The sequence below is a fragment of the Rattus rattus genome, chromosome 9 (assembly GCF_011064425.1).
Source record: "Rattus rattus isolate New Zealand chromosome 9, Rrattus_CSIRO_v1, whole genome shotgun sequence".
Lineage (NCBI taxonomy): Eukaryota > Metazoa > Chordata > Mammalia > Rodentia > Muridae > Rattus > Rattus rattus.
Genome location: NC_046162.1, coordinates 37001500 through 37024905, shown reverse-complemented (window position 1 = coordinate 37024905; position 23406 = coordinate 37001500). Strand labels below are relative to the sequence as shown.

General features: G+C 36.4%; 1 protein-coding gene across 6 annotated transcripts in view; it reads right to left on the bottom strand.

The window, feature by feature from the left end:
• Nucleotides 1–23406, bottom strand: part of Rapgef6 (Rap guanine nucleotide exchange factor 6) — a 162928-nt gene that overhangs the window by 112275 nt on the left and 27247 nt on the right. For all 6 annotated transcript variants that reach the window (XM_032911944.1, XM_032911941.1, XM_032911940.1 and 3 more), the window contains exons 4-6: nucleotides 22497–22580; nucleotides 13951–14020; nucleotides 7413–7556 (exon numbers count right to left, since the gene is read on the bottom strand). In XM_032911944.1, the coding sequence (XP_032767835.1) occupies nucleotides 7413–7556; nucleotides 13951–14020; nucleotides 22497–22580 (298 nt within the window). The remainder of the gene's footprint in view (nucleotides 1–7412; nucleotides 7557–13950; nucleotides 14021–22496; nucleotides 22581–23406) is intronic.

The window sequence follows — 23406 nt, the reverse complement described above, 5'->3', positions numbered from 1 at the left end:
TCAGAACCCCTGGAGCTGGAATTATAGATGGTCGGGAGGCTGGGAATCTAAGTCTGCTCCTCTGCAAGAACAAACAGTGCTCATAAGCACTCACCTGCCTCTCCAGCCCCTAAACTTCCAGTTTAAAATGTTAGAACATAAGGAGATCCAGCACAAGAAGGTCTATAGGAGTCTAAATAGGGCTGACTAGAAAATATCTTTATCATGGCATTTTAGAGTTAAATTGTCCAAAGAATAAGAAACAGAATTCTACAAATTGCAACAAAACAGTGTCATATCACACTGAAAGGTATCTTATTAGGACTATGCAGGCTTCTCAGGAGAATTCTTAGCAGTTGAAGTACTGTTAGAGATTAGTTGCCAATTGAGAATGTTAGTCTGAAAGAAACTAAGGAAAAGTCCAAGACAGGCAAAAGAAGTCATTATAAGACAAGCCTCAGAAAAAATACTTAGGGAACCCTCCAGTAGTGAAAGATAGGCAGCACCACTAGGGAAAACATACAGTGTAAAATTCAGAAGAGACAAAATTAAAAAGAGAAAACAATCACCATTCAGTAAAACATACAGATCAATACTAGGAAGAGAAAAGGACAGAGGACAACCAAAATGATGACAGGCTGAACATATTCTGATGCAGATCACCATGCAAACAGAACCGAAAGCAGGCAGATACACAGATATTTGTACCTGAAAATAGACTATGGAGAACTTAAAAATTAACACAACTGTAAGGAACTAAATAGAGACCTAGCACTTAATATAATAATAATATAATAAATAGAGCACTTAATTTCAAAAGAAAAAAAACCCTTAAAACAAATGAAAATAGCAATATAACTAGGATACAACAAAAATAGTACCAAGAGTTTCCTTCCAATCATTACATACAGCATAGAACAGAATAGCAAATAATGTAATATGCACCTCAATGACATTATAAGTAAAACCGAACCAAAAACAAAATTAATGAAAACAGAGAGAAACAGTAAAGCCTGGATGTAATGTAAGAGGTTAATGAAATAAAGAAGTGGGGAGGGGGCTGAGAACACGCATCTGAGTATGCACGTGGAGGGCAGTTACAGAACAACCTTGTGTTGTCGGTCCTTGCCTTCCACCTTGTTTGAGGCAGGCAGATGCTCTGCTGTTTGTAGCTATGTTCTCCAAGCTAGATGGTTAGTGGGTTTCTGGTGATTTTCCAGTCTCTAGCGCCCATCTTACTGCACAAGTTCTACAATTAAGAGAGACAGACCACTGCACACGGGTTTACAAGGGGCTTCTAGGGAATTAAATCAAGGTCCTCACGTTTGTTTGTTTGCTTTTTTTCTTCAAATATAAAATCAACAAAATTTTTTAAAGTAGAGGGGAACAGAAAATTTAAACAAACTACACACACACACACACACACACACACACACACACACAGAAAGAAAGAAACTGTCTTAAAAACTCAGTGAACAGGGGCAACGGAGGTAGCTCAGTGGAAATAACTTTAGTTCAATATTGAAAATTCATTTGTAAAACCAGGTCTGGTGGTGCACAACTTTAATTCCAGGACCATAATTTCTGTGACTTTGAGAGCAGCCTGATACATAGTAATACTTACAGCAGCAAGTACTCATATTCCCAGCACTGGGAAGGCGGAGACGGGACAATCTCTAAGTTTCACTGCTCAGCCAGGCTTGCCTACTTGGTGAGTTTCAAATCAGTAAGAGATCCTGTCTCCAAAAAAGACAGTTAACAGTGCCTGAGGAATAGCATCTGAGTTTGTCCTCTGGTCTCCACATGGGTACCTTCAAACACATGCATGCATGCATGCACATACACATATGCATGTCTACACCACACACACACACAAATAAGAAAGCAAACAAAATACATCACATCAGAACAAAGTATAAACATCCTATAGTTTTCTTTATAAATTTGGTAAAATTTACCACTGCTTCATGATAAAAGCCTGATTAAGTTTCTATAGAGAGATCATAGATTAAGTTAATAGAGGCTATATAGATACAAATGCACAGCATTATACTAAAAGGAGAAATGCTGAAGTGCTTCTCTTAGGTATGGTGATATTCACTTGCGCTGCTCATTCAATATATAGAATTTCTGAAAATTTTAGTCATTAAAATGTAATAATAAAAGTATTACAAAAAGGAAGGCAAGCTATCCCTGCTTACAGATATGATTCTCTACATAGAAAAGTCTTTAAAAAACTAATGAAGGTTCAGAAGTAAATGTGATAGACCTACTTAAAAAAAAGAAAAGCCTAAAAACCCCAGCAAAAGATTATTAGAACTGAAAAGGAAAATTTGGTAAATTTGCAAAATTAAAAAGGTTCATCGTGCAGATGGTGTAGAGAGGTCACTTGGTAAAGTGCTTGCCCTGCAAACATCAGAGCCCGAGTTTAGTCCCTAGCACTCATACTAAAAAAATAAAAATACCAGAAATAGTGTGGATGCTTATAACATAGTGATGGGGAAACAAAAGTAGGTCCTGGCCAGACAGCAAGAAGAGATTCTAAAGACAAAATAAAACAAATGCTAGGTGGACGGATGGTTCCAAGGGAATGAAACCTGAGCTGGTTCTTTGGCCTTCCTGTATTCATGCACCTGTACACACATTTACGAAAATCAGTAGTTAAAAAGTTCAGTACACACAGGTCTCACTGAGTAGCCCTGCTGGCAGGCCCAAAACTTGCTACATGGATAAGGTTGGCCTTCAACTCACAGAAATCTGTCTGCCTCTGTCTTCTGAGTACTAGAATTAAGGCTGTGTGCCACAGTGTCAGGACTCAGTACTGTTTTTAAATATACTTCAACTTCAACCATTAAAAAAGAAATATAAAAACTTCACAAAAACAAGCCTAGGACTGAATTTAACAAAGGAAGCCACAGACCTCTCAAATGAATTTTCTCTATGTTCATATACTAAGAATTAATGTTGCTAATGTTTAGGGGCTAGAGTGGTGGTTCAGTGGTTTGAGAGTGTGTACTGTTCTTATAGAGACCGACAGTTTAGTCCCCAGAACTCACATAGGTAGCTCACAACTTCTTCTAACTCTAGCTCCAGGACATCCAACACCACCTTCCAGCTTCTATGGGCAGAGACCCATGTACAATAGTGTTAATTCCCACACATCCAAAGCCACTTGCAGGTTCAATGCAACCCCTTTCAACAGTATACCCTTAACAAGACAAGGGAGACCTTCCTCCCCCAAATTCTTATGGAAGCACAAACATCAAATAGATGAAAAGAATACAGAACAAAACTGTAGGCACCACAGCATCACCTTCAACACAGCACTAAGCAAGAGTAAGCAGAAACGCTGGTACCAGCACAAGTACAGAACAGAAGAGAGAACGACTCCCTGAAAAAACAATCCACACAACTACATACCAAGAAATGGCAGCCCTTTAATGAACAATGCCAGGAAAATAGATATGCATATGTATCTCTTATCTTGCACAAGAGATCAAAGACCTGAATTTCCAAAACTACTAAAAAAAATTTCAAAAACACTTAAGATACACTTCAATGCTGAATATAGGTAGTATTTGAATATAAGCTTAAAGACACCAACAATAGGAACAGAAATGACAAATACAAGCTTCTATACATAAAGAAAACCAAAAAGTAAAGAGAATATAAAAAATTCCACCTATTCACTTGACATAAGATTACCATCTATAAGATTTAAGAAACTCAGAAACAATATGAAAAGCTCCACATAATCCCATAGAGGGAAAAATGGATAAATGATTGGAACACTTCTCAAAAGGCAGCAGTACAATAATCAATGAATATAATCTTAAGACGTTTAGTATAATTATTCAATAAATCAAAATTGTAATAAGATATCATCGTAGCCACCTAGGAAGTCAACTGTAAAATACAGACAAACCAAAACCACAAACTGCTGACAAGGATGTATGGGGAAAAGACACTCTCACCCTCTACAGATGAGCTGTAGTAGAAGAACCATTATGAGAGACTGTACAAAAACACCTCAAAAAGCTGAGAATTGTTGGGAGTAGTGATGCTTCTGCCTCTCCCCCTCATGTGTGTGCATGTGTGTGTGCTTATGTGTGATGTGTGTTGTGTGTGTCACAAATTCATAACCAGCTCTGGGAACATAGTAACAGCATGTCTAAAACAAAAGAAAATGAAATATGCTAAAAACAGATCTGTATGAGTGAGCAACTCCATTCCTTGGTATACACGAGTTGATACATGAACCATGTTTACTAGGGCACCCACTAATGAATGGATAAAGACAATGTAGTATATATTCAAAATGCAGTTATTATCCAGCCATAAAGATGAATCCTGTCACCTGAAACAAGATGGGTGGAATTGAATTACCTTAAGTGGACAATCAGACACAGAAAGATAAACAATGCATTCTCTCATGGAGAAGCCAAGAAAAAGCCAATTTGGGGCAGCAGTGACAGTTCCGTAGGCAGACAACACATAGTGCCAAGTTAGATTCCCCACCACTATAAGTGTTATAATGGTACAGGTACATACATACATACATACATACATACATACATACATACATACATACATACATACATACATACATATAAACAGAAACTTGGATATCAGTGTTTCATTGGCTAGCCAATCTAACCAAAATGGTGAATTCTAGGTTTACTGAAAGTCTTTCTTCTCAAAAGTTAAGGCATAGAGCAACAAGGGAAATACTTAAATTTGGATTCTAACTTCTATAGGGCACATGACAGATGAATGTACCCTCACATACTCATGCAGAAACGTGAACATAAATATGTCAATCTGAACATAAAAAGTGACTAACAAGAGGTTAGAAGGGTTATTGATGGTGATATATAAAACGTTGGATTTGATCAGTATATACTGTATGCAAGTGATAACAGGACATGGAATACCATTAATATAATCTATAAAAAGTACATATGAACAGATACTGAGATCCAAATTAATTAATTATGGCATATTGTTATAATGGAACACTATGTACTCATTCAAAATGTAAAAGAAAATTCAACGGTATTCAAAGATGTTAAACTATATACATGATTTTAAAGATCACACATGTTTAGAAAATTTAAAATAGACATTGTATACAATAAGGTAAAAAATGACAATTTAATTAGTAACAGCAAAATCATGTGTGTGTGTATGTGTAAATATATATACACATATATATGTGTATACACATACACACACAGATATATACTTTGGACAAGAGTATTTAAAACAGGGTTTCCTCTGTGAACGCCTGGCAGTCCTCAAATTCACAGAGATCCGCCTGCCTTGGTCTCCAAGTGCTCTACCGCCCAGCAATAAACTGTATATTTAAAAAGAAACTGTTTCTTCATATGACTCCAGTATTGGTTGCAAATTTTGTAACCAGTATGTTTATTTTTAGAAACATAACATATAATTAATGAAATTAGGCAAATGTGATAGAATCATTAAAGCTGCCTTGAGTCCTATTCTTATTCTAGTAAACCTGACTATCCTCCTCTACCCTGCCATACACAAAATGAGAGCATTTCTTTCCTGAAACCAAAGCAACAGACTTGTCAGTTTTTCTGCAACCAACTCTGCCATCACTCTAACACCAACTCTGCCATCACTCTAACACCAACTCTCCCACCACTCTAACACCAACTCTGCCACCACTCTAACACCAACTCTGCCATCACTCTAACACCAACTCTCCCACCACTCTAACACCAACTCTGCCATCACTCTAACACCAACTCTGCCATCACTCTAACACCAACTCTGCCATCACTCTAACACCAACTCTCCCACCACTCTAACACCAACTCTGCCATCACTCTAACACCAACTCTGCCATCACTCTAACACCAACTCTGCCATCACTCTAACACCAACTCTCCCACCACTCTAACACCAACTCTGCCACCACTCTAACACCAACTCTGCCACCACTCTAACACCAACTCTGCCACCACTCTAACACCAACTCTCCCACCACTCTAACACCAACTCTGCCACCACTCTAACACCAACTCTCCCACCACTCTAACACCAACCTGCCACCACCTAACTTTTACCTGCTTGCCACCAACAACTCAACCCTGCCACCACCTAACACCAACTCTCCCACTACTTCAACACCAACTCTACCATCAATTCAACTCTGCCACCACTCTAACACCAATCTCCCATCACTCTAACACCAACTCTTAATGCCACCTGCCCACTTAACACCAACTCTGCCACCACTCTAACACCAACTCTGCCATCACTCTAACACCAACCTCCCACCACTTAACACCAACTCTGCCATCAACTTCCAACACCAACCTTGCCATCACTCTAACACCAACCTGCCATCACCTAACACCAACTCTCCCACCACTCTAAACCACCAACTAACCTGCCACCACTCTAACACCAACTTCTGCCACCACTCTAACACCAACCTGCCACCACTCTAACACCAATCACTCCCTAATAATTCAACTCTGCCAACACCTAACAATCCTCCCACCACTCTAACACCAACTCTCCCACCACTCTAACACCAACTCTGCCACCACTCTAACACCAACTCTGCCACCACTCTAACACCAACTCTGCCACCACTCTAACACCACTCTCCCATCACTCTAACACCGACTCTCCCACCACTCTAACACCAACTCTGCCATCACTCTAACACCGACTCTGCCATCACTCTAACAACGTCATTTAAACACAGACCAGAGGAGGAAAGCTGTAGGGCAACTCAAGAGTTCTGAGACTCTGCAGTGCTGACTCCTTGGAAGATACAATTATGGAATTTCCCCTTAAAAATGCCCATGGGCCTATTCTTCAAATTATTATTTCTCAATTTAACCATTTCTCAGTCTAAAAAGATGTTATCTGCAACAACAGAGTTTAAAAAAAGACTTCTAAGGCAACGGCTTCCTTTCTCTGACTTTAAGAAAGCTCGATGTTTCATTTGCTTCTTTCAACGTTACTTTAACACATATTTTTACACTAGTGCCTGCTTCTATGTGTGACCAACTAACAGTCTTGTAGGCCAAGAAGAATTGCCATGGTTTTCTTTCTTTTGTCATGTCTTCCATCATATTACGTCTTCCCATTAGTTGATTGCCTGAGTTCTCAGATTCAATCTACATCCTATTCAGTAACTATAAAGGCAAGAACATTCATAAATGTATACAAGAAGCTACAACAAATACTTTGGTTAATTATTTTATGTAAAACTAAAGCTAAAGCAAAATTCCCACAGATAAGATTTCTAGTCAATCCAACAGTCAAGTGTAAGTGTTTCTAAAAACTATTTTACCATAACTTCTACATGTAAAGACCAAAAAACATGTAAATTAAAGATAATTTACGTGAAAATTAAGGATCCATAAAAAAGTCTAAAATATACTCACCGAAAGGTAGTTATTAACATCCACCCCATCGATTATGGTTTGGCGTTCTCCCTTATAGTTAATTTTCCGAAACCTTCGTCGAGACTGTCTGGCAGGAATTTCTCTTTGTAATATACTATCTTCATTGTCTTTGGAATTTTCTACCTGAAATACATGTTCACAGTCCTGATTAAATATCCAGTTTTTCCACCTTACTGAGAGTCTATGAAGTCTTAAAAGGCTCATAAGGAAGCTTCATTTATTCCTGCCAAGAAAGTGCCTGAAGAAACAGTCTGTACAAGGCAATGTTCTGAGTTGAAAAAGATTAAAGACAATGTTTTTATAAAGAACTAGAGACCACAGCTTCCTTCCAGGAAACTGTCTGTCTTGAGCACATAAACATGTATCTGTCTAAGTAAAGTCTCTTACCAGAAACGAAGGCTGTTAGCTACACCTACACATTCAGTACTTATACCCGGATGTCAGTCTAATTACACTCTGCCTCATTATGCGCTTTACTTACCAAACAATCATGGCTATCATTTTAGTGAACTACTGAAAAGTAAAACAAAACTACTCTATTTTTTTTTTTGGTAGAAATTCTTTGGTGTCTACCTTAATGCATAAGAACGGCAACTTTTAAAAACAACAGAGAAGCTATTATAGAGACTACTTAAAATAGACATACATATAAATATTTCACTCTGCAACACTATCTCCAGTTACTATCTCTGGGTAAAAAACAAAATGAAAGCCCCAAAGACTAGTATCTTTCCTTACTAAAGGTGAGCTGCTGGCAGGCCTATCTATTTACAAAACCTGAAGTGTTGACATAAAACTGCTATCCAATCACAGTATATCACTACTACAAAACTAACAATATTTTTAAAAGACTTATTTTTCACTTATATGCACATATGTGTATCATGTCTGTATGAGTCAATACTACACATGTGCTGGTACCTAAGGAGGCCAGAAGAGGGCACTGGATTCCCTGAAGCTGTGAGTAGCTTTGTGTGGGTGCTGGGAACCAAACATGAGTCCTCTCTAAGAACATTCTCTTCAGCTCTCCAAACTTCAATCTTTGCATAAACATATACTGGTAACTTCTAAATTATACTTCATAACTAAGCTAATATTCAAGACATTCTGTTTCTCTCTACAACTACTTTTCCTACTAATGTCACATCTCTCTGCTATCACAAAATATGCTTTAGGCACTGAATTAAGCAATTCAGTCAATGATCAATTTCCAGCTCTCATGCTCCTCTTCCAAAGATCAGATCCATTTCTCAGGAGGTCATACTGTGTACACGCCCCGCTCCTAATGCCCTTTCTTTCAATAGCATCATCACCATCCCTTATTTGAGTTTTAATCACTTCAGTTTTGCAACACATCAATAGTGATCCTGCTGCTTTAGACAAGTTCTCCAACTCACACTGTAGTAAGATAAGCTACCAAGATAAATCATCCTGTCAGGGCTCTAATGTGACCACGGACAACCAATGTTTATTGTACTTATTGAAATTTTAAAAATTCATTTTATGTATATAGGTTTTTTTCCCTGTATGTATGTCTGTGCACTACACATATATCTGGTGTATGTAGAGTCTAGAAGGCGGCACTGGACCCCCTGGAATTGGAGTTACACACCATAACCATGTAGGTGCTGGAAACTGAACTCAGCTTCTCCAAAAAGCATCCCTAATGTTACCCAGCATCATCTCCTTACCCTTGATAAATGTAAACTCTTACACCCGATATTCAAAGCCATGTATGTCTCTGTCTCCCTTAAACTATTTTTCTTTGTCCCAGGACAGATTCTTGTTCTGTATCTGTGCCCGACCTTGAACTTAAAATATTCCTGGAATAGTCACACAATTATGCTTATTTATGGGAAATAATTATATATGTACTTGCAGTGTATTTATTTTATTTATTTCACATGATTCTCTGATGTAAATGAAGCCTCATTATTATATGTGTATTCCTTACATTTTTTTCTCTGAAATGAGTATTCTTTTTCTTTAGATTTACTTGTTTATCTTATTCTTTGGGTATGGGAGTTCATCTGCATGCATGTATGTGTAACATGTGTGGGCCTGGTGGCTGTCCCCGTGGAAACCAGAAACAAGCATCAGAACCGACTGTGATGCTAATGAACCTGGGTCCTGTGTGGGAGTCCAAGTGTTCTTAACTGTGACCACTCCAGTCCTGCAATGTGCATTCTTTGTCCTTTGGTTTAAAAAGTTTCCTTGGTACTCAGATTACTGTAGTTTTGTTCTATAAATCATCTATAAAATTTCCTGTTTTTTATTGATATAGTTCAGTAGCTTTCTGTATAGTCATGAAATTGTTTAACAGTCACCGTTTTCTAGTTCTAGCTCAATGTTACCACCCTAAAGAAATTCAGTCTCTCTGTCTTGCCCTTCCTTTTCTATAAAAGGCAACTACTAATCTCCACTGTTCCTATCAGTTTAATTTCTCTTTTGTAATATAAGACTTATTTGTAATACACACACACACACACACACACACACACACACACACACACACATACAGATAGAGAGGAAAACACCAGATAGACACAGACACACACACAGAGATGGAGTATCTTTATATCACCCTTGCTGGCGTCAAACTCGCTATGGAGTAGACCTGCCTAACCTTATACTCACAGAGCTCTGTCTGCCTCCAGAGTGCTAGGATTAAAAGCACGTGCCACCACCTGGAGTCCTATTGTACACAGTTTATATAAATGAAGTAATATAATTGATGGCTTTGTGTGTCTAGCTTCTTTACATTATTTTGCATTCAACACAGTATTTTTTTCCATCAATTAACTTATTTATTCACTCTACATCCCAATCACCGCCCCCTCACCCCCTCTGGTTTCCTTTAATTAACAGAGTATTTTCAAGGTTTATCCATTTATGACAGAATAGACAGCTCACTCTATATAAGGCAGAGTACTATTCCATATTATGGACACTGGATAAAGTTTATTCAGGTTATAGATATTTGAGCTATTTCTATTTCTGGGAAATTATGGATAATGTACAATCTGTATACAAGATGTTAAATATTTTGGAGTGAAATTAATGGGAAATATGTTAACCAACACCTAACCATTTTTCTAAGTTGGCAGTAGCACCTCACACTCTCAGCGGAGACAGAGGCTCCAATTTTATTAGATGCTTTCCAATGCTAATGATTGCCTACCAATAAAACCCTTTGTCATTATTTTTAATTATGGATGAAGTCTTCAAGTTACAACATAGGTGCCTGTCATGTAGTTCTTCACTTTTAGGAAAAACTGGTCTAACCACAAGAATGTATTGGGACATAGGCTGTTAAGTAGCTGTCTTTGTCTTCCTACCTAGAAGAAACTACATTTAAAAATTAAAAATAAAAAAAAAATGTACAGAATCTTTTAAGTATCATCTCAACACAAAAATCCCTAATGGGGAAAAGAAATCTTTCTAATGTAATAAAACGCATTCCAGGGGTTAGGGATTTGGCTCAGTGGTAGAGCGCTTGCCTAGGAAGCTCAAGATCCTGGGTTTGATCCCCAGCCCCGAAAAAAAGAAAAGAAAAAAAAAAAACAAAACGCATTCCAGATAATAGATTCATAACCTCTTAAAAACAAGATTAATTTTGTTTTCTCAGCTTACGAGAGAGGGTCTCACTGTGGCCCACATTGTCCCTGAAAGTTCAGCATTTCTCCTGCCTCAGTTTCTGAAGTACTGGGACTACAGGCATTTGCCACCATGGCAACAAATTGATCTTTACTTTGAAAGATATCAACTAAGTTAATATATTCAATGAATAAGGTGTCTGGCCACAGGTAGTTCCAATCATCCCTGAAGTTACTAGAGATCAAATATTTGAATGAATTCTCAATATTTTTTTTTCTTTTCTTTTTTTTCGGAGCTGGGGACCGAACCCAGGGCCTTGCGCTTCCTAGGCAAGCGCTCTACCACTGATCTAAATCCCCAACCCCTCAATATTTTAAAATTCTAAAATTTTGGATTATTTTCTACTATAATTAACAAAGCATTCTAAACATAGATGAATCAGCAAAAACAGTTCTAAAATTTAAAAATTATATTTATATTTGAACACATTTTAATTGACATTCTACACACACCATTTTTCCTGAACTATCTAAAAAGTAACTTAGAGGGACATTGTCTATTTCTTATGAAATTTATCAACATGCATTTTCTCATGCCTAGAACTTTATCCCATACTAGCATAACACAGTTATCAAAATCAAGACTTCGACAGTATCTTACCTGCATGCCATATTGCTAACATGATTTCTAATTCTCCACTGCCCGAGAGTCAACAAGCACTATGTTCATTAGATGCTACATTTGTCTTTTAGAGCAGTTCCAGGACTGTTCTAGTTCCTGTCACTGAGATCTCAGCAATTCGTAGAACATTCTCTAATTTGTTTGGTAATTCGTGAGTCTGGTTTAAGTATGAATGCTGAGCAAGAATTCATCCCAGAAATGACCTTTCTTCTTTCAGTGTTGTCACAACAGGAGTAGTATCCCATTAGTTTGTGTACATGTGATGGCAGTAGCAGTAGCTACTACTCTGGTGGAAATCTGCCATATTTTAACATCAGAAATTTAGTAATGTTCCCTTCATAAATTATTGCTAGGAACATACTCTGTGATGTCCTAAGTACTTGGTTCCCTAACTGACCATTAGCCTCCCTAGTTTTGCCAATTTTAAGCCGAGTGTTTCCTCACTCTTTGTTAGTTGGCATCCTACCACCATGGAGTGCTAGTTCGTCTTCCCTTGTCACTCATTACATCATCAAGAGTTAACTACTGTATGACATATGAAGGTGCTATCACCACCATAAATGTTTATTTGGATTCCCAAATGCTCCTAGGTTTGGCCAATGGGAGTGTTTTTGATCTGGGTCCTGGGTTACTTTAAATTCTCTTAAATGTTTCCTTTACATTGTCAGGTAATGAAAATATCTTGTTTCTTAAGAGGGAAAAAGAAGATAATGACGTACAATTCATTGTTAAATTTTTTAAAGGTACATTTAATACATGTGTACATTAAAATTCTAGACAGTAATTTCTTCATAAAAAAATATATATTTGTATGTTGGTATTCTGGCTAGTAATACATGTCTCCTCACCCTAGTCCTTTCTTCTCCTTCTCTTCCTCTTCTTTTTTTCTTTTTGAGACAATGTCATAAGTAACCCATACTGCCTGTGACTCATTATCAGGTTTTGAACTCATGCTCATCCTGCCACCACCTGGTCAAGTGCTTGAATTAAAGCATGAATTATGATGTCTAGCTTGTAATTAGTTGTACATTAAGTTTATTAGTTTAAAAATTAACAATTCTTAAACAATTTTTATTAACATCTTCTTACATTATTTAGTATACATGCACACACTCTACACCAAGGGTGGATGGAGGTCAAGGGACAATCTCTAGAAAGCAGGCTGTCAGACTTGATGGCAAGCATCTTTACCTGGGGAACCATCCCACCAGTCTAATACTTAAACAATCTGATGGGTAAATTAATAGATACATGATAATGTAAGCTAATAAATTCTAACTCAGTAAATAAAAAGGACATGGTAAAATGCCAGAATAAACTCTGGGCTTTAAACAGAAATGGAGAAATGAACATAAATGTAAATTCATACACAACAGGTTGGCATGCATTGTACTGGGATCTCAAGGAACTAAGCACAACCAGCAACCAGAGCTTAGCATCATCATCACAAACTCCCTTTCCAACAAAGGCTTAACAGTTCCATGTTTCAAGCAGCAAACAGAAGATGAGACTGTAGCATAAAACGCTTTCCTGACTTTTCCTGACCCACAAACACGCTGTATGTGCACTAAGTACTAAAGCACAGTGGAATACCCTGCAGGTCTAGCACCTACAGTTCTAGGGCACCTCTGTCAACAGTGCATACATGTGGCTCACTTACACATATGTAGGCAAACCAATCATTCATAAATATACATAAAAATAAATCTTTTAAAAAGCTAAACTTTCTAAAGGTCTAACAACTGTCTAGGCCTCTTATGGAAAAATAAAAAAAAATTCATTAAACACAAGTCTAAATAAAATATCTCAAATTATTAAAGAGTGTAAGTATTAGAATCAAACTATTTCTTACTTGAGTCTATTTCTTATGTGCCTTTATTTTCTCTAGCTCTTTCCCTCAGATCATCTGAAGTTTACTGACTACATCAATGGCAAAGGAGAAAACACTAGAAAAACTTATGCTCCTTTAAAGAGATCCACCCTCCTTGACACACAGACAGACATTTTCTGGTAGAACAGGTAAAGAAAGTTACCAATTTGGGGACATGTTATCTCCATTATCATGTTAGACATTATTTCAACCATCAAAGTGTTAGAGATAAAAATAGCTAAAGGTGTTACACGGTTCTGATTTAAATATCGCCATAGGTCATGGAAAGGAAACTTTCCTGGGTATTGAAAGCCTACCATATTTAGAGTTAAAACTGAAGCACATCAAAAAAGCAATTCAGCATCTTACCACAATCATTTCTGAAGGTTCTAATACAAGACAATCACATCCTCTTTTTCCTCCAAACTGCTTACCAAAACTATAAAAACAGAAAAACAATTTCTTTAGCAGAAGTTATAACGCATGTCAATATGGGAAAAATAAAAACTCCAAGACATTAACTGATCCTATTAGTGAGTTTTCTAACAAAACCAAAATAAACGAGTTCCTCTTAATTACTCAAATATGATAAGTCTCATCTCTATTCTATGTACATTTTCCAAAATTTCTTTACTTAGTCCCCATAACTGTTTATGAAAGATATTTACCTAATCTTAAATTATAAACACTTAAATGACTAAATTAAAAAAACATTCAAGATGTTATAATTGTTTTATAAAAGTAAACTATTACATTAGAAAACAGATATAGAAACAAAAAACATTTTAGTAAATGAAGAAATGCAGATAGACAATAAAATGGTGTTTTTTAAAACGGGAATTGCCAGATTAGCTATTTCTGGGAAAAACAAATAAAGAAAACCTTAAGCAAGTCTATGCTAAGAGAAGTACTCCATATGCTTCATCTGAGAAAAAGATTTCTTCTTCTTTTTTTTTTTTTAAGATTTATATATTTATATGAGCACACTGTAGCTGTCCTCAGACACACCAGAATAAAGCGTCAAATCCCATGTGGTTGCTGGGAACTGAACTCAGAACCTCTGGAAGAGTAGTCAATGCTCTTAACTTCTGAGCCATCTTTCCAGCCCAAGAAAAAGATTTCTAAACAAATCAAAACTAGAAAGAAACAATGAAAAACTGGGCCTTAGAAAGGTAAATTTAAAAAAAAGTGCAAACAGAAAAAAAGGTTGTCAAACGGCTGAGACACAAAGATGAACCAAGCCTATGGGTGCGTATATGTAAACTTGAGAACGCTCTAAGACACTAGCACCAGGACATAACAAGAGGTAATGGACCTGAGGGTTGTTACACTGCTGCAGACAGTAATAGAAATTGTTCTACTGCACAGTCTATCTATCTAAAACAGATTTGATTATTCTGAGCCTTATCTTTTCAAGTTCAAATGGATTGAGGGATAGAGAAAATAAAGGCGCAAACGAAATATACCCAAGTAAGAAATGATTTGTTTCTAATATTGTGTCCTTTAATAATTTGAGATAATATTTCATTTAGGTTTATATTTAGTGAATTATTTTTTTATTTTTTCCATAATAGGCCTTGATACGTGTTAGAATTTTAGATAATTTGGCTTTTTAAAAGATTTATATTTATGTTTGATTTTTTTTCTTGCATGTGTATAAGTGAACACCATGTGGCAGTTAAAAAGCACTTATTCCTCTTGCAGAAAACTTGTATTTGATCACAGTATGCACATGGTGGTTCACGGCCTTCCATAATTCCAGTACTAGGGGATTTGACATCCTCTTGTGGTTTCCAGTAGCACCAAGCACATATATATTTACGTGTAGACAAAATACTCATACATATGAAACAAAAAATATATATCAAAGTAAAATTCTGCCTCTCCATTAAGTAAACAGGAAGGGGAAAGACACTAATGTTAAAAAAAAAAAAAGCTATTCAGAATAAATTCTAAGTCATTTATAAGGAAAATTATATAACTTTACCAATGAACTGAAACCAGGGCTTAAATAAGGCAACAAATAGCATATACTTTTACAAGAAGGCTCAAAATTATAATTATACAATTTTATAACATATAAGATTTGTTATTAACAATTTGCAATAAAAATCCTTAACAAAATTCAATAAAACTGAATAGCAGGGCATTGTGGCACACATCTTTAATCCCAGCAATCAAGAGGGCAGAGGCACGTGGATCTAGTTCAAGGTCAGTCAGAGTTATACAGTACAACTCCCCTACCCAAATGTAAGAAAATTGTCTTTTGAACATATAAAAAAGATCACTTTATTTCTATGCTGAAGATTTATGAATATTTTTTCTAAAATTGAGCCTTATATTACCTAATACATAAAACCTAAAGAAGTTTCATGCAACACAGAATAGGCTTACAGTCCTTCCCACATTTAACCTTGACAACACTACCCACTAAGCAGTTAACTGAATTGAAAGATAGCAATTCAATTTTTAGGAAGAAAACTGCTTCAAATTTTTCAAATTTGTAAAGCTGGAGCACCAGAGAGGAGATGAAGAGGTAAAGATGGATAAAAGAAGGAAGGGCGGGAGGGCAGACACACATTATGCACTTATGCACTTTGGAGATCTCTGGAAAGGTCCTCAAGTCTGTACTGTACTGTGATTCACAGCATATACAGGGAGTACGTGAAAAAAAAAAAAAGAGCCAACGGAACAAGCACTTAACATATGGACACAAACTACTGTCCACAGAAATGCATCTTGTTAATAATGACATCACAATTCTGAAGAAGTGCTAGATTTAATCTCACAAATTTAAAAGATAAGGCTCAAAATAATCAAATCTGTTATAGATAGCTAGACTATATAGTAAAACAATTCTTATTATTATCTTAAACAATTGGAATCCATTTATATAAGATGTACAGCATATGATATCGAATCAATAAAATAGCATTTCTCCAAATTGTACAGATTCGGTACAGTTATAAAATAATTTAAAAATCCCAGAAAGTTGGTTTTAAAGTCTGACATAACAATCCAAAGATTTACACAGAAATTTTAAGAAGCTACTACTGTACTGAAACGAAGGTGGGAAACAAATTAACCAACTGCAGGACACAGTGGTAATCCAATGATGAAGTACGGGACCAACTCAGGCCAAACAACTTAAGAGACTAGACTAGACAGGCCTACATATACACACTCCAACTGTTTTGTAACAAAAGTAAAATCATATTTAGTGGGAGAGAAACATAAACCCCACCTTTTAAAAATTTTTTTAAAGATTTCTTTATTATTATCTTTTATGTATATGAGTACACTGTAGCTGTCTTCAGGTATATCAGAAGAAGGCATCAGACCCCATTACAGATGGTTGTGAGCCACCATGTGGTTGCTGGGAATTAACTCAGGACCTCTGGAAGAGCAGTCAGCGCTCTTAACCACTGAGCCACCTGTCGAGTCCCCCTTTTAAAATTTTTAAATGACTAGCTAATTAATACAGAACAGCTAACAATAAGGGTCAAGCAAAAGAGGCTTAACTCTATGTCTGGCAACCTGAGTTTAATTCCCAGGACCTACAGAGTGAAAGGAAAGAACTCCTCCAAGTTGTCCTCAAATCTCTACCTGTGATCTGTGGCACAGAAACACATACAAATAAAAATTATGAAACCAAGGGGAGATTCAGTAAAGCACCAGAAGCAAAAAATAATTGGAAATGGTCGGAAATAAGTGAAAACAAATAGACCACAAAGTAAATTTTTTATATATGCTTTTTATTAGGACTAGGAAGTTGCTACCTGTATGTCTGCAAATTTCACTTTGTTTTGTATTCTATCAATAATTTTCTATGCTTAAATTACCAGGCAGTTTTATATAGCATTTTATTTATTTAGACATAGATTTGTATAGCAGGCACTGTAATCTATAACACTTTTTTTTTTTTTTTAAAAAGAGATTTATTTATTTTATGTATGTGAATACATTGTCACTGTCTTCAGACACACCAGAAGAGGGCATCAGATCCCATTATAGATGGTTGTAAGCCACCTGTGTTTGCTGGGAATTGAACTCAGGATCTCTGGAAGAGCAATCAGTGCTCTTGACCACTGAGCCATCTCTCCAGCCCCATTTTATTATAGTATGTTTTATTAACTGATTTTGGATGCAGAACCAACCCTGTATTTGGAAAATTCTAATGCTGGTAACACAGTATTTTAAATACATTCCTTGATTTCATTTACTATTATTTTGTTAGTAGTTTATGTATATCCTGACCTTCACAATAGTCACAAATAATATAACATAATATAAAATATCTTGGTGTGACTCTAACCAAGCAAGTGAAAGATCTTATGACAAGAACTTCAAGTCTCTGAAGAAAGAAATCATAGAAGACCTCAGAAGATGTAAAGATCTTCCATGCTCATGGATTGGCAGGATTAATAAAGTAAAAGTGACCATCTTGCTGAAAGCAATCTACCAATTCAATGCAATCCCCATCAAAATTCCAATTCAATTCTTCATAGAGTTAGAAAGAGTAGTTCTCAAATTCATTTGGAATAATAAAAAACTCAGGATAGCAAAAACTATTCTCAACAATAAAATTTATGGGGGAAATCCCCATCCCTGACCTCAAGCTATACTACAGAGCAATACTGATGAAAACTGCATGGTGTTGGTACAGAGACAGGCAGGTAGATCACTGGAACAGAACTGAAGACCCAGAAATGAACCCACACACTTATGGTCACTTGATCTTTGACAAAGGATGGTTTTACATCCAGTGGCAAAAAGATAGCATATTCAACAAATGGTGCTGGTTCAACTGGAGGTCAGCATGTAGAAGAATACAAATTAATTCATTCTTATCATCCTATACAAAGCTTAAGTCCAAGTGGATTAAGGACCTCCACATCAAACCAGATACACTCAAACTAATAGAAGAAAAAGTGGGGAAGAGTCTCGATCACATGGGCACTGGGGAAAATTTCCTGTACAAAACACCAATGATGTATATTTTTAAACTCCATGATTTTTTAAGAATTTATGTCTTAGAAATGACATTTCAGAAGTATTTAGATGCAACTTTGTTAAAGACATTAAATATTTTCCTAAGTATTTTCAAACTTATAAACTTCTTTCCTAAATTTAAATTGATTGTTTTTACTTTTAAGTCTGCTTTTACTCAATTAATAGTAAATAGTAGAAGCTCCAATCATAGAACAATGAACTTCCAACCTCCACCTCGGTTGACCCAGTTCATCCCTATATAGGCCAATATAGTCATGAGCTTTTTCATCACACCTGGATTTTGAATCTTGAACTAACTCTTATTTAATATAAACTCTTTATTGAGTTTGTTTTCCCTGCATGTATGTCTGTGTGGCACGCCTGGTGCCTAAGGAGGTCAGAAGAGGTTGTTGGGTGCCTTGGAACTAGAGACACAGATGGTTGTGAGCTGTCATGTGGGTGCTAAGATTCAAACCTGTGTCCTATGGAAAGGCAGCCAGTGTTAACTGCTGAGCCATCTACTAGTTCCTGATTTAACCCTATTAAATTACACAATCTATTAAAATTGATATTAAGATGAAGAAAACCACTATGTTCCTCTTGCCATTTATTTCTTGTGGCTCTTAACCATGCTTCCAAGGAATGCTGATCCTGCAGAAGCTGGAAATGAATATTTCTAGGAAACAGAACTTGAGGTAACACATATAATGCATTCTGGCTTTTTATATATAACTTTATTGATTTTTTTCTTTCACTGTTCTTCTCATAAACAGATTGCCACAATTGCTGATCCTAAGAGACAGTTACTAATTTTGAATGGTCAGTGATTTCAAAGAACAGAATCAGAAGCCCGGTGATGAGGTAGTCTGGGAAGAGTGGATGTGCACCTTTCAGAATAAGCACAGAATTTAAAGATATCTGTGTCCATATAGAGTCCAGCAGGGCATCTGCTGTGGAGAGGGCTGTTATTTATTCTCTAGTATGTGTGTACAGATGTTTATGTGTATGCAGCTAGAGGTGGACAGTAGATGTCTCTTGCTCCATCATTTTACAGCTTCTTTTCTGGAACAGCGTTTCTAAGGGAACACAGAGCTCAGTGTTTTGGCTAGACTGGCTGGCCAGCAAGGCCTATGATCCTGCCTCTCTTTATCCCCTCTATTCCATACACTACCACCCCATGACGCTGGGATTATAAGCATACATCTAGACAGCTATATGTTTGCTCAGTATCTAAACTCAGGCCTTCATGCTTGGGTAGAAAGCACTTTACTTGCTAAACCATCTGTCAAGTCCCAGAGAAGGCTCTTAATAATTAAGAAGGCAAAAGTGGACATCCATCAGTCTCTTCCTCTAGCTTTTACAGTGCTTGTACAGTGAGACAATAAACATACTGAGTATGGTAGCAAAAAAAGAGAAGATGAGATGGGGTTCAAATTACATCTGAGCATCTATCTTTTCAGAAGTAGGAACAATACTGAGTTCCTAATATGTTGGAATTTCTCAAAGGGACAAAATACCTATAGAATTTATAGCGATTTATAATGGATCTCTTCTATCATGGAGGAGTCAGGTTATTTGTCCTCATAGAAGAGACACATTCTGAATTCTGCTAACACTGGTAACCATCACAAGCTTACAAAGTATATTTTCCTACCTGGCACTACTTCCTCAACTCCAAATGGACTGACTCTCTGCTTGAAACTGACCCTTTAACAGTCCTACATTGTAATAAAAGTTGTAGATTCTGTCAGTGTTCTATTTTCCCAGGTTCCAGAGGCAGTTTTGTCAGCAGAGGCTACCCAAGAAAGGTCTCTGCTCTACAGTTGGCAGGGTGGGGCAGGGCGGGGCAGGGCATGGCAGGGCAGGGCAAAGTTCCTAACCCTTTTACCACCTGTGGGTCAGTCTGCATCTGGAAGAGATGAGACTTGGGTATTTTTCCTACCTGCCATCACTGTTCATCAGTTCATACTCTCAGTTCCCAGACACTATGAACCAACTTTTGGCAAGAGGTACTCTTGCATTGGATTGCAAGTAATATTTTTTTTAATAAAGTCTATATTTCAGTCATAAAGGAAAAAAACAGTTCCTTTTTCTGGTTTGACTTGGGATCTTACCATCAGCTGGGGTGCGGTCAATTACTTTTTATCCTTAATAGTATCAAGGCTTATTCAACAGTTAATACCTTTAAGCTAAACTGTCCCAATAGAGACGTCATTGTACTTCTGTGAACCAGGATACTACTATCATCCCTAGTCTTACACTACGGAGGGTTCATATTCTTGTATCATAATGATTAGAAACAATATTCACACAAGCCAGAAATTATGTGATGATTATTTTATGACAACTATCATTTTGTACTTCTCATTCCATTAACTCATTAATCCTAATGTCTGCCTGATAACTTTCACACATACAAAAATAAAGACCTACTACTCATATTCTATAGCATAAAGATTAACTAAATGAGTATCATGTTTGCTGTGTTTTTGGTGGCTAAATTAATGTCCAACATAATTTTCTTTAACTTGTAAAAACTCATATATTACCATGAGTTATTTTAAAAACTAAAACTTCATTGCCGAGATTATAATTTAATGGTCACTTATTGGCTACAAACAGTTACTGCAGCAAATCTGGAACTATTTAAAAACCAGAGGAGTGGTTTAAAATATTCAAAAGAAAATACTAATCCTAAAATCAACCACATGCAGGGGCTTCAGAGCTGACTCAATGCAAATATATTAAATTTCACAAACATGCAGAAAGGAATAGCAGAAGGGCTTAAATAACCAAGAACCAAAAGAATTTCTTTGTAAAAGGTTAACATGCTTTATTCTACTCATGAAGTGCAGATTTCATTTAACCCATGGCCAACAATTTAAAAGTTTTAGAATTCAAGATATAACTTTTAAAATGGTATATAAATTGAGATTCCCTGTGCCTTAAGTTTAATAAATTTAACGTTACTAAACTAATTTAGCTGTATGTTTATGTCCCACTTTAAAAGTCTTCTTGGGACAATGAAATGGTTCAGTGAGTAAAGGTGCTTGCTGCCAAGCTGAGGACCTCAGTTCCATTTCCAGAACCTGCATGACAGAAGGAAGAGCAGATTCAAGTTGTCCTGATTTCCCCACATGTGCACTATAACACAGCATGAGTGTAACACACACACACACACACACACACACACACACACACACACACACTGAAAAGACTTGTTGAGAAGGGGATTAGTGGGAAAGTGAGAGAATCAAAATACAAATACACTATGAAAGAATACATTTTAAAGGTATATTAAAAGAAAAAAATAATTATAAAGATTGCTAACAACTACTGTAAATAGCCAAGAGCTGCACTAAGAGATTTATGCTCACCGTTTACTTTGCAGACCCAGCCCCTGAAACAGCTTCCACTACTATCTATTATACTTATTTCTAGTAAGTTACCTGCCTACGAACCGCTAGCTAGAAATACAAACCAGTAATCTTGCTCTAGAACATGAGTTCTTACAGACTCTTGAAAGCTTTGAGCAACGGGCTTGCTAATGCCTCATGACAACATTTACCAAGGGTTATTATTACCTTTGTCTTACAGAAAACTAAAAATAAGTCACACAACTGAGTAAGGTTCAAACACAAAGAAGGGAAAAATTACACCATCAGAAATGTCAGTAATAGACTCCTGCCAAAATGTTCAATTACAACAGAAAATATATTTTAAGAATATATTATCCACTGAGAAAAAAATATACATTAGATCTGAAGTAATGAATGAAAGAGTTACAATATTAATTTTGTATAGCTAGATGGAGTAGACTATGCAAAAATCCCAACACTGAGACTTGAGGCTGGAGAACAGTTCAAAGATAAATAGTTACGACCCAGTCACAAAACAAACACACAGTATCAATGGAAACTTACCTGCAAGGAGGAAGGACCATAGAATCTTTTACAAGTACAGATCCAGAAAGCAGGATATACCAACATCTGGCAATAGTTTCTGAACTGTTTAAATATATAAGAAAAAAAGTAAGCAAACAAAAATGTCCACATATGTGCAATTCAATATGAATACAAAACACAGAATGCATTCTGATAATGCTGCAAATAACTAAAAACTAAGTAACACTACTGGGGGACCTGCATAGTCCTTACCTAAGGCTTTACACAAAGCATGTTCACAAGGGGCGGGGGATAATTCTCAGCACATATACAGAAGGGGGGAAAACCTTCACATCACCAATAAACGGGAAACATGAGAACACTAAAAAAATTTTTAAGAAAAATTCTCATAAATTAGTCCAACTTAAAGGTTGTTAAAAATTGTGCCTAATCATTGTGCCTAAACACTGAAAATCACAATCAGCTCTTCTTTAAAATACAGTACTGTACTGCAAAGGGCAAAAAGGAATTCTACCCTGCGGCTCCAAAATTTTATCCTTCCTACCTCTATATAACATAATTTCAGTTCACTGTTCTTACTGTTCTTCTATTTTCTAATTGTCCTCTTGTCTGTTCATATAATCAGAGAAGAGATACCAACATACATTTACATGCAGGATGACAAAGTATAGCATATGCACACATACATCATAAAAAAATACAAATAGGGGTTGGGGATTTGGCTCAGTGGTAGAGCGCTTGCCTAGGAAGCACAAGGCCCTGGGTTTGGTCCCCAGCTCCGAAAAAAAGAACCAAAAAAAAAAAAAAAAAAAATACAAATAGTTATGAAAGATAGGACAGAAAACAGCCAGCATCACAAGACAGAGTTAAGGGTGAAGAATAAGTCCAACTTTGTTATAATTAAACTGTAGGCCCAGGAAGAAAGAGC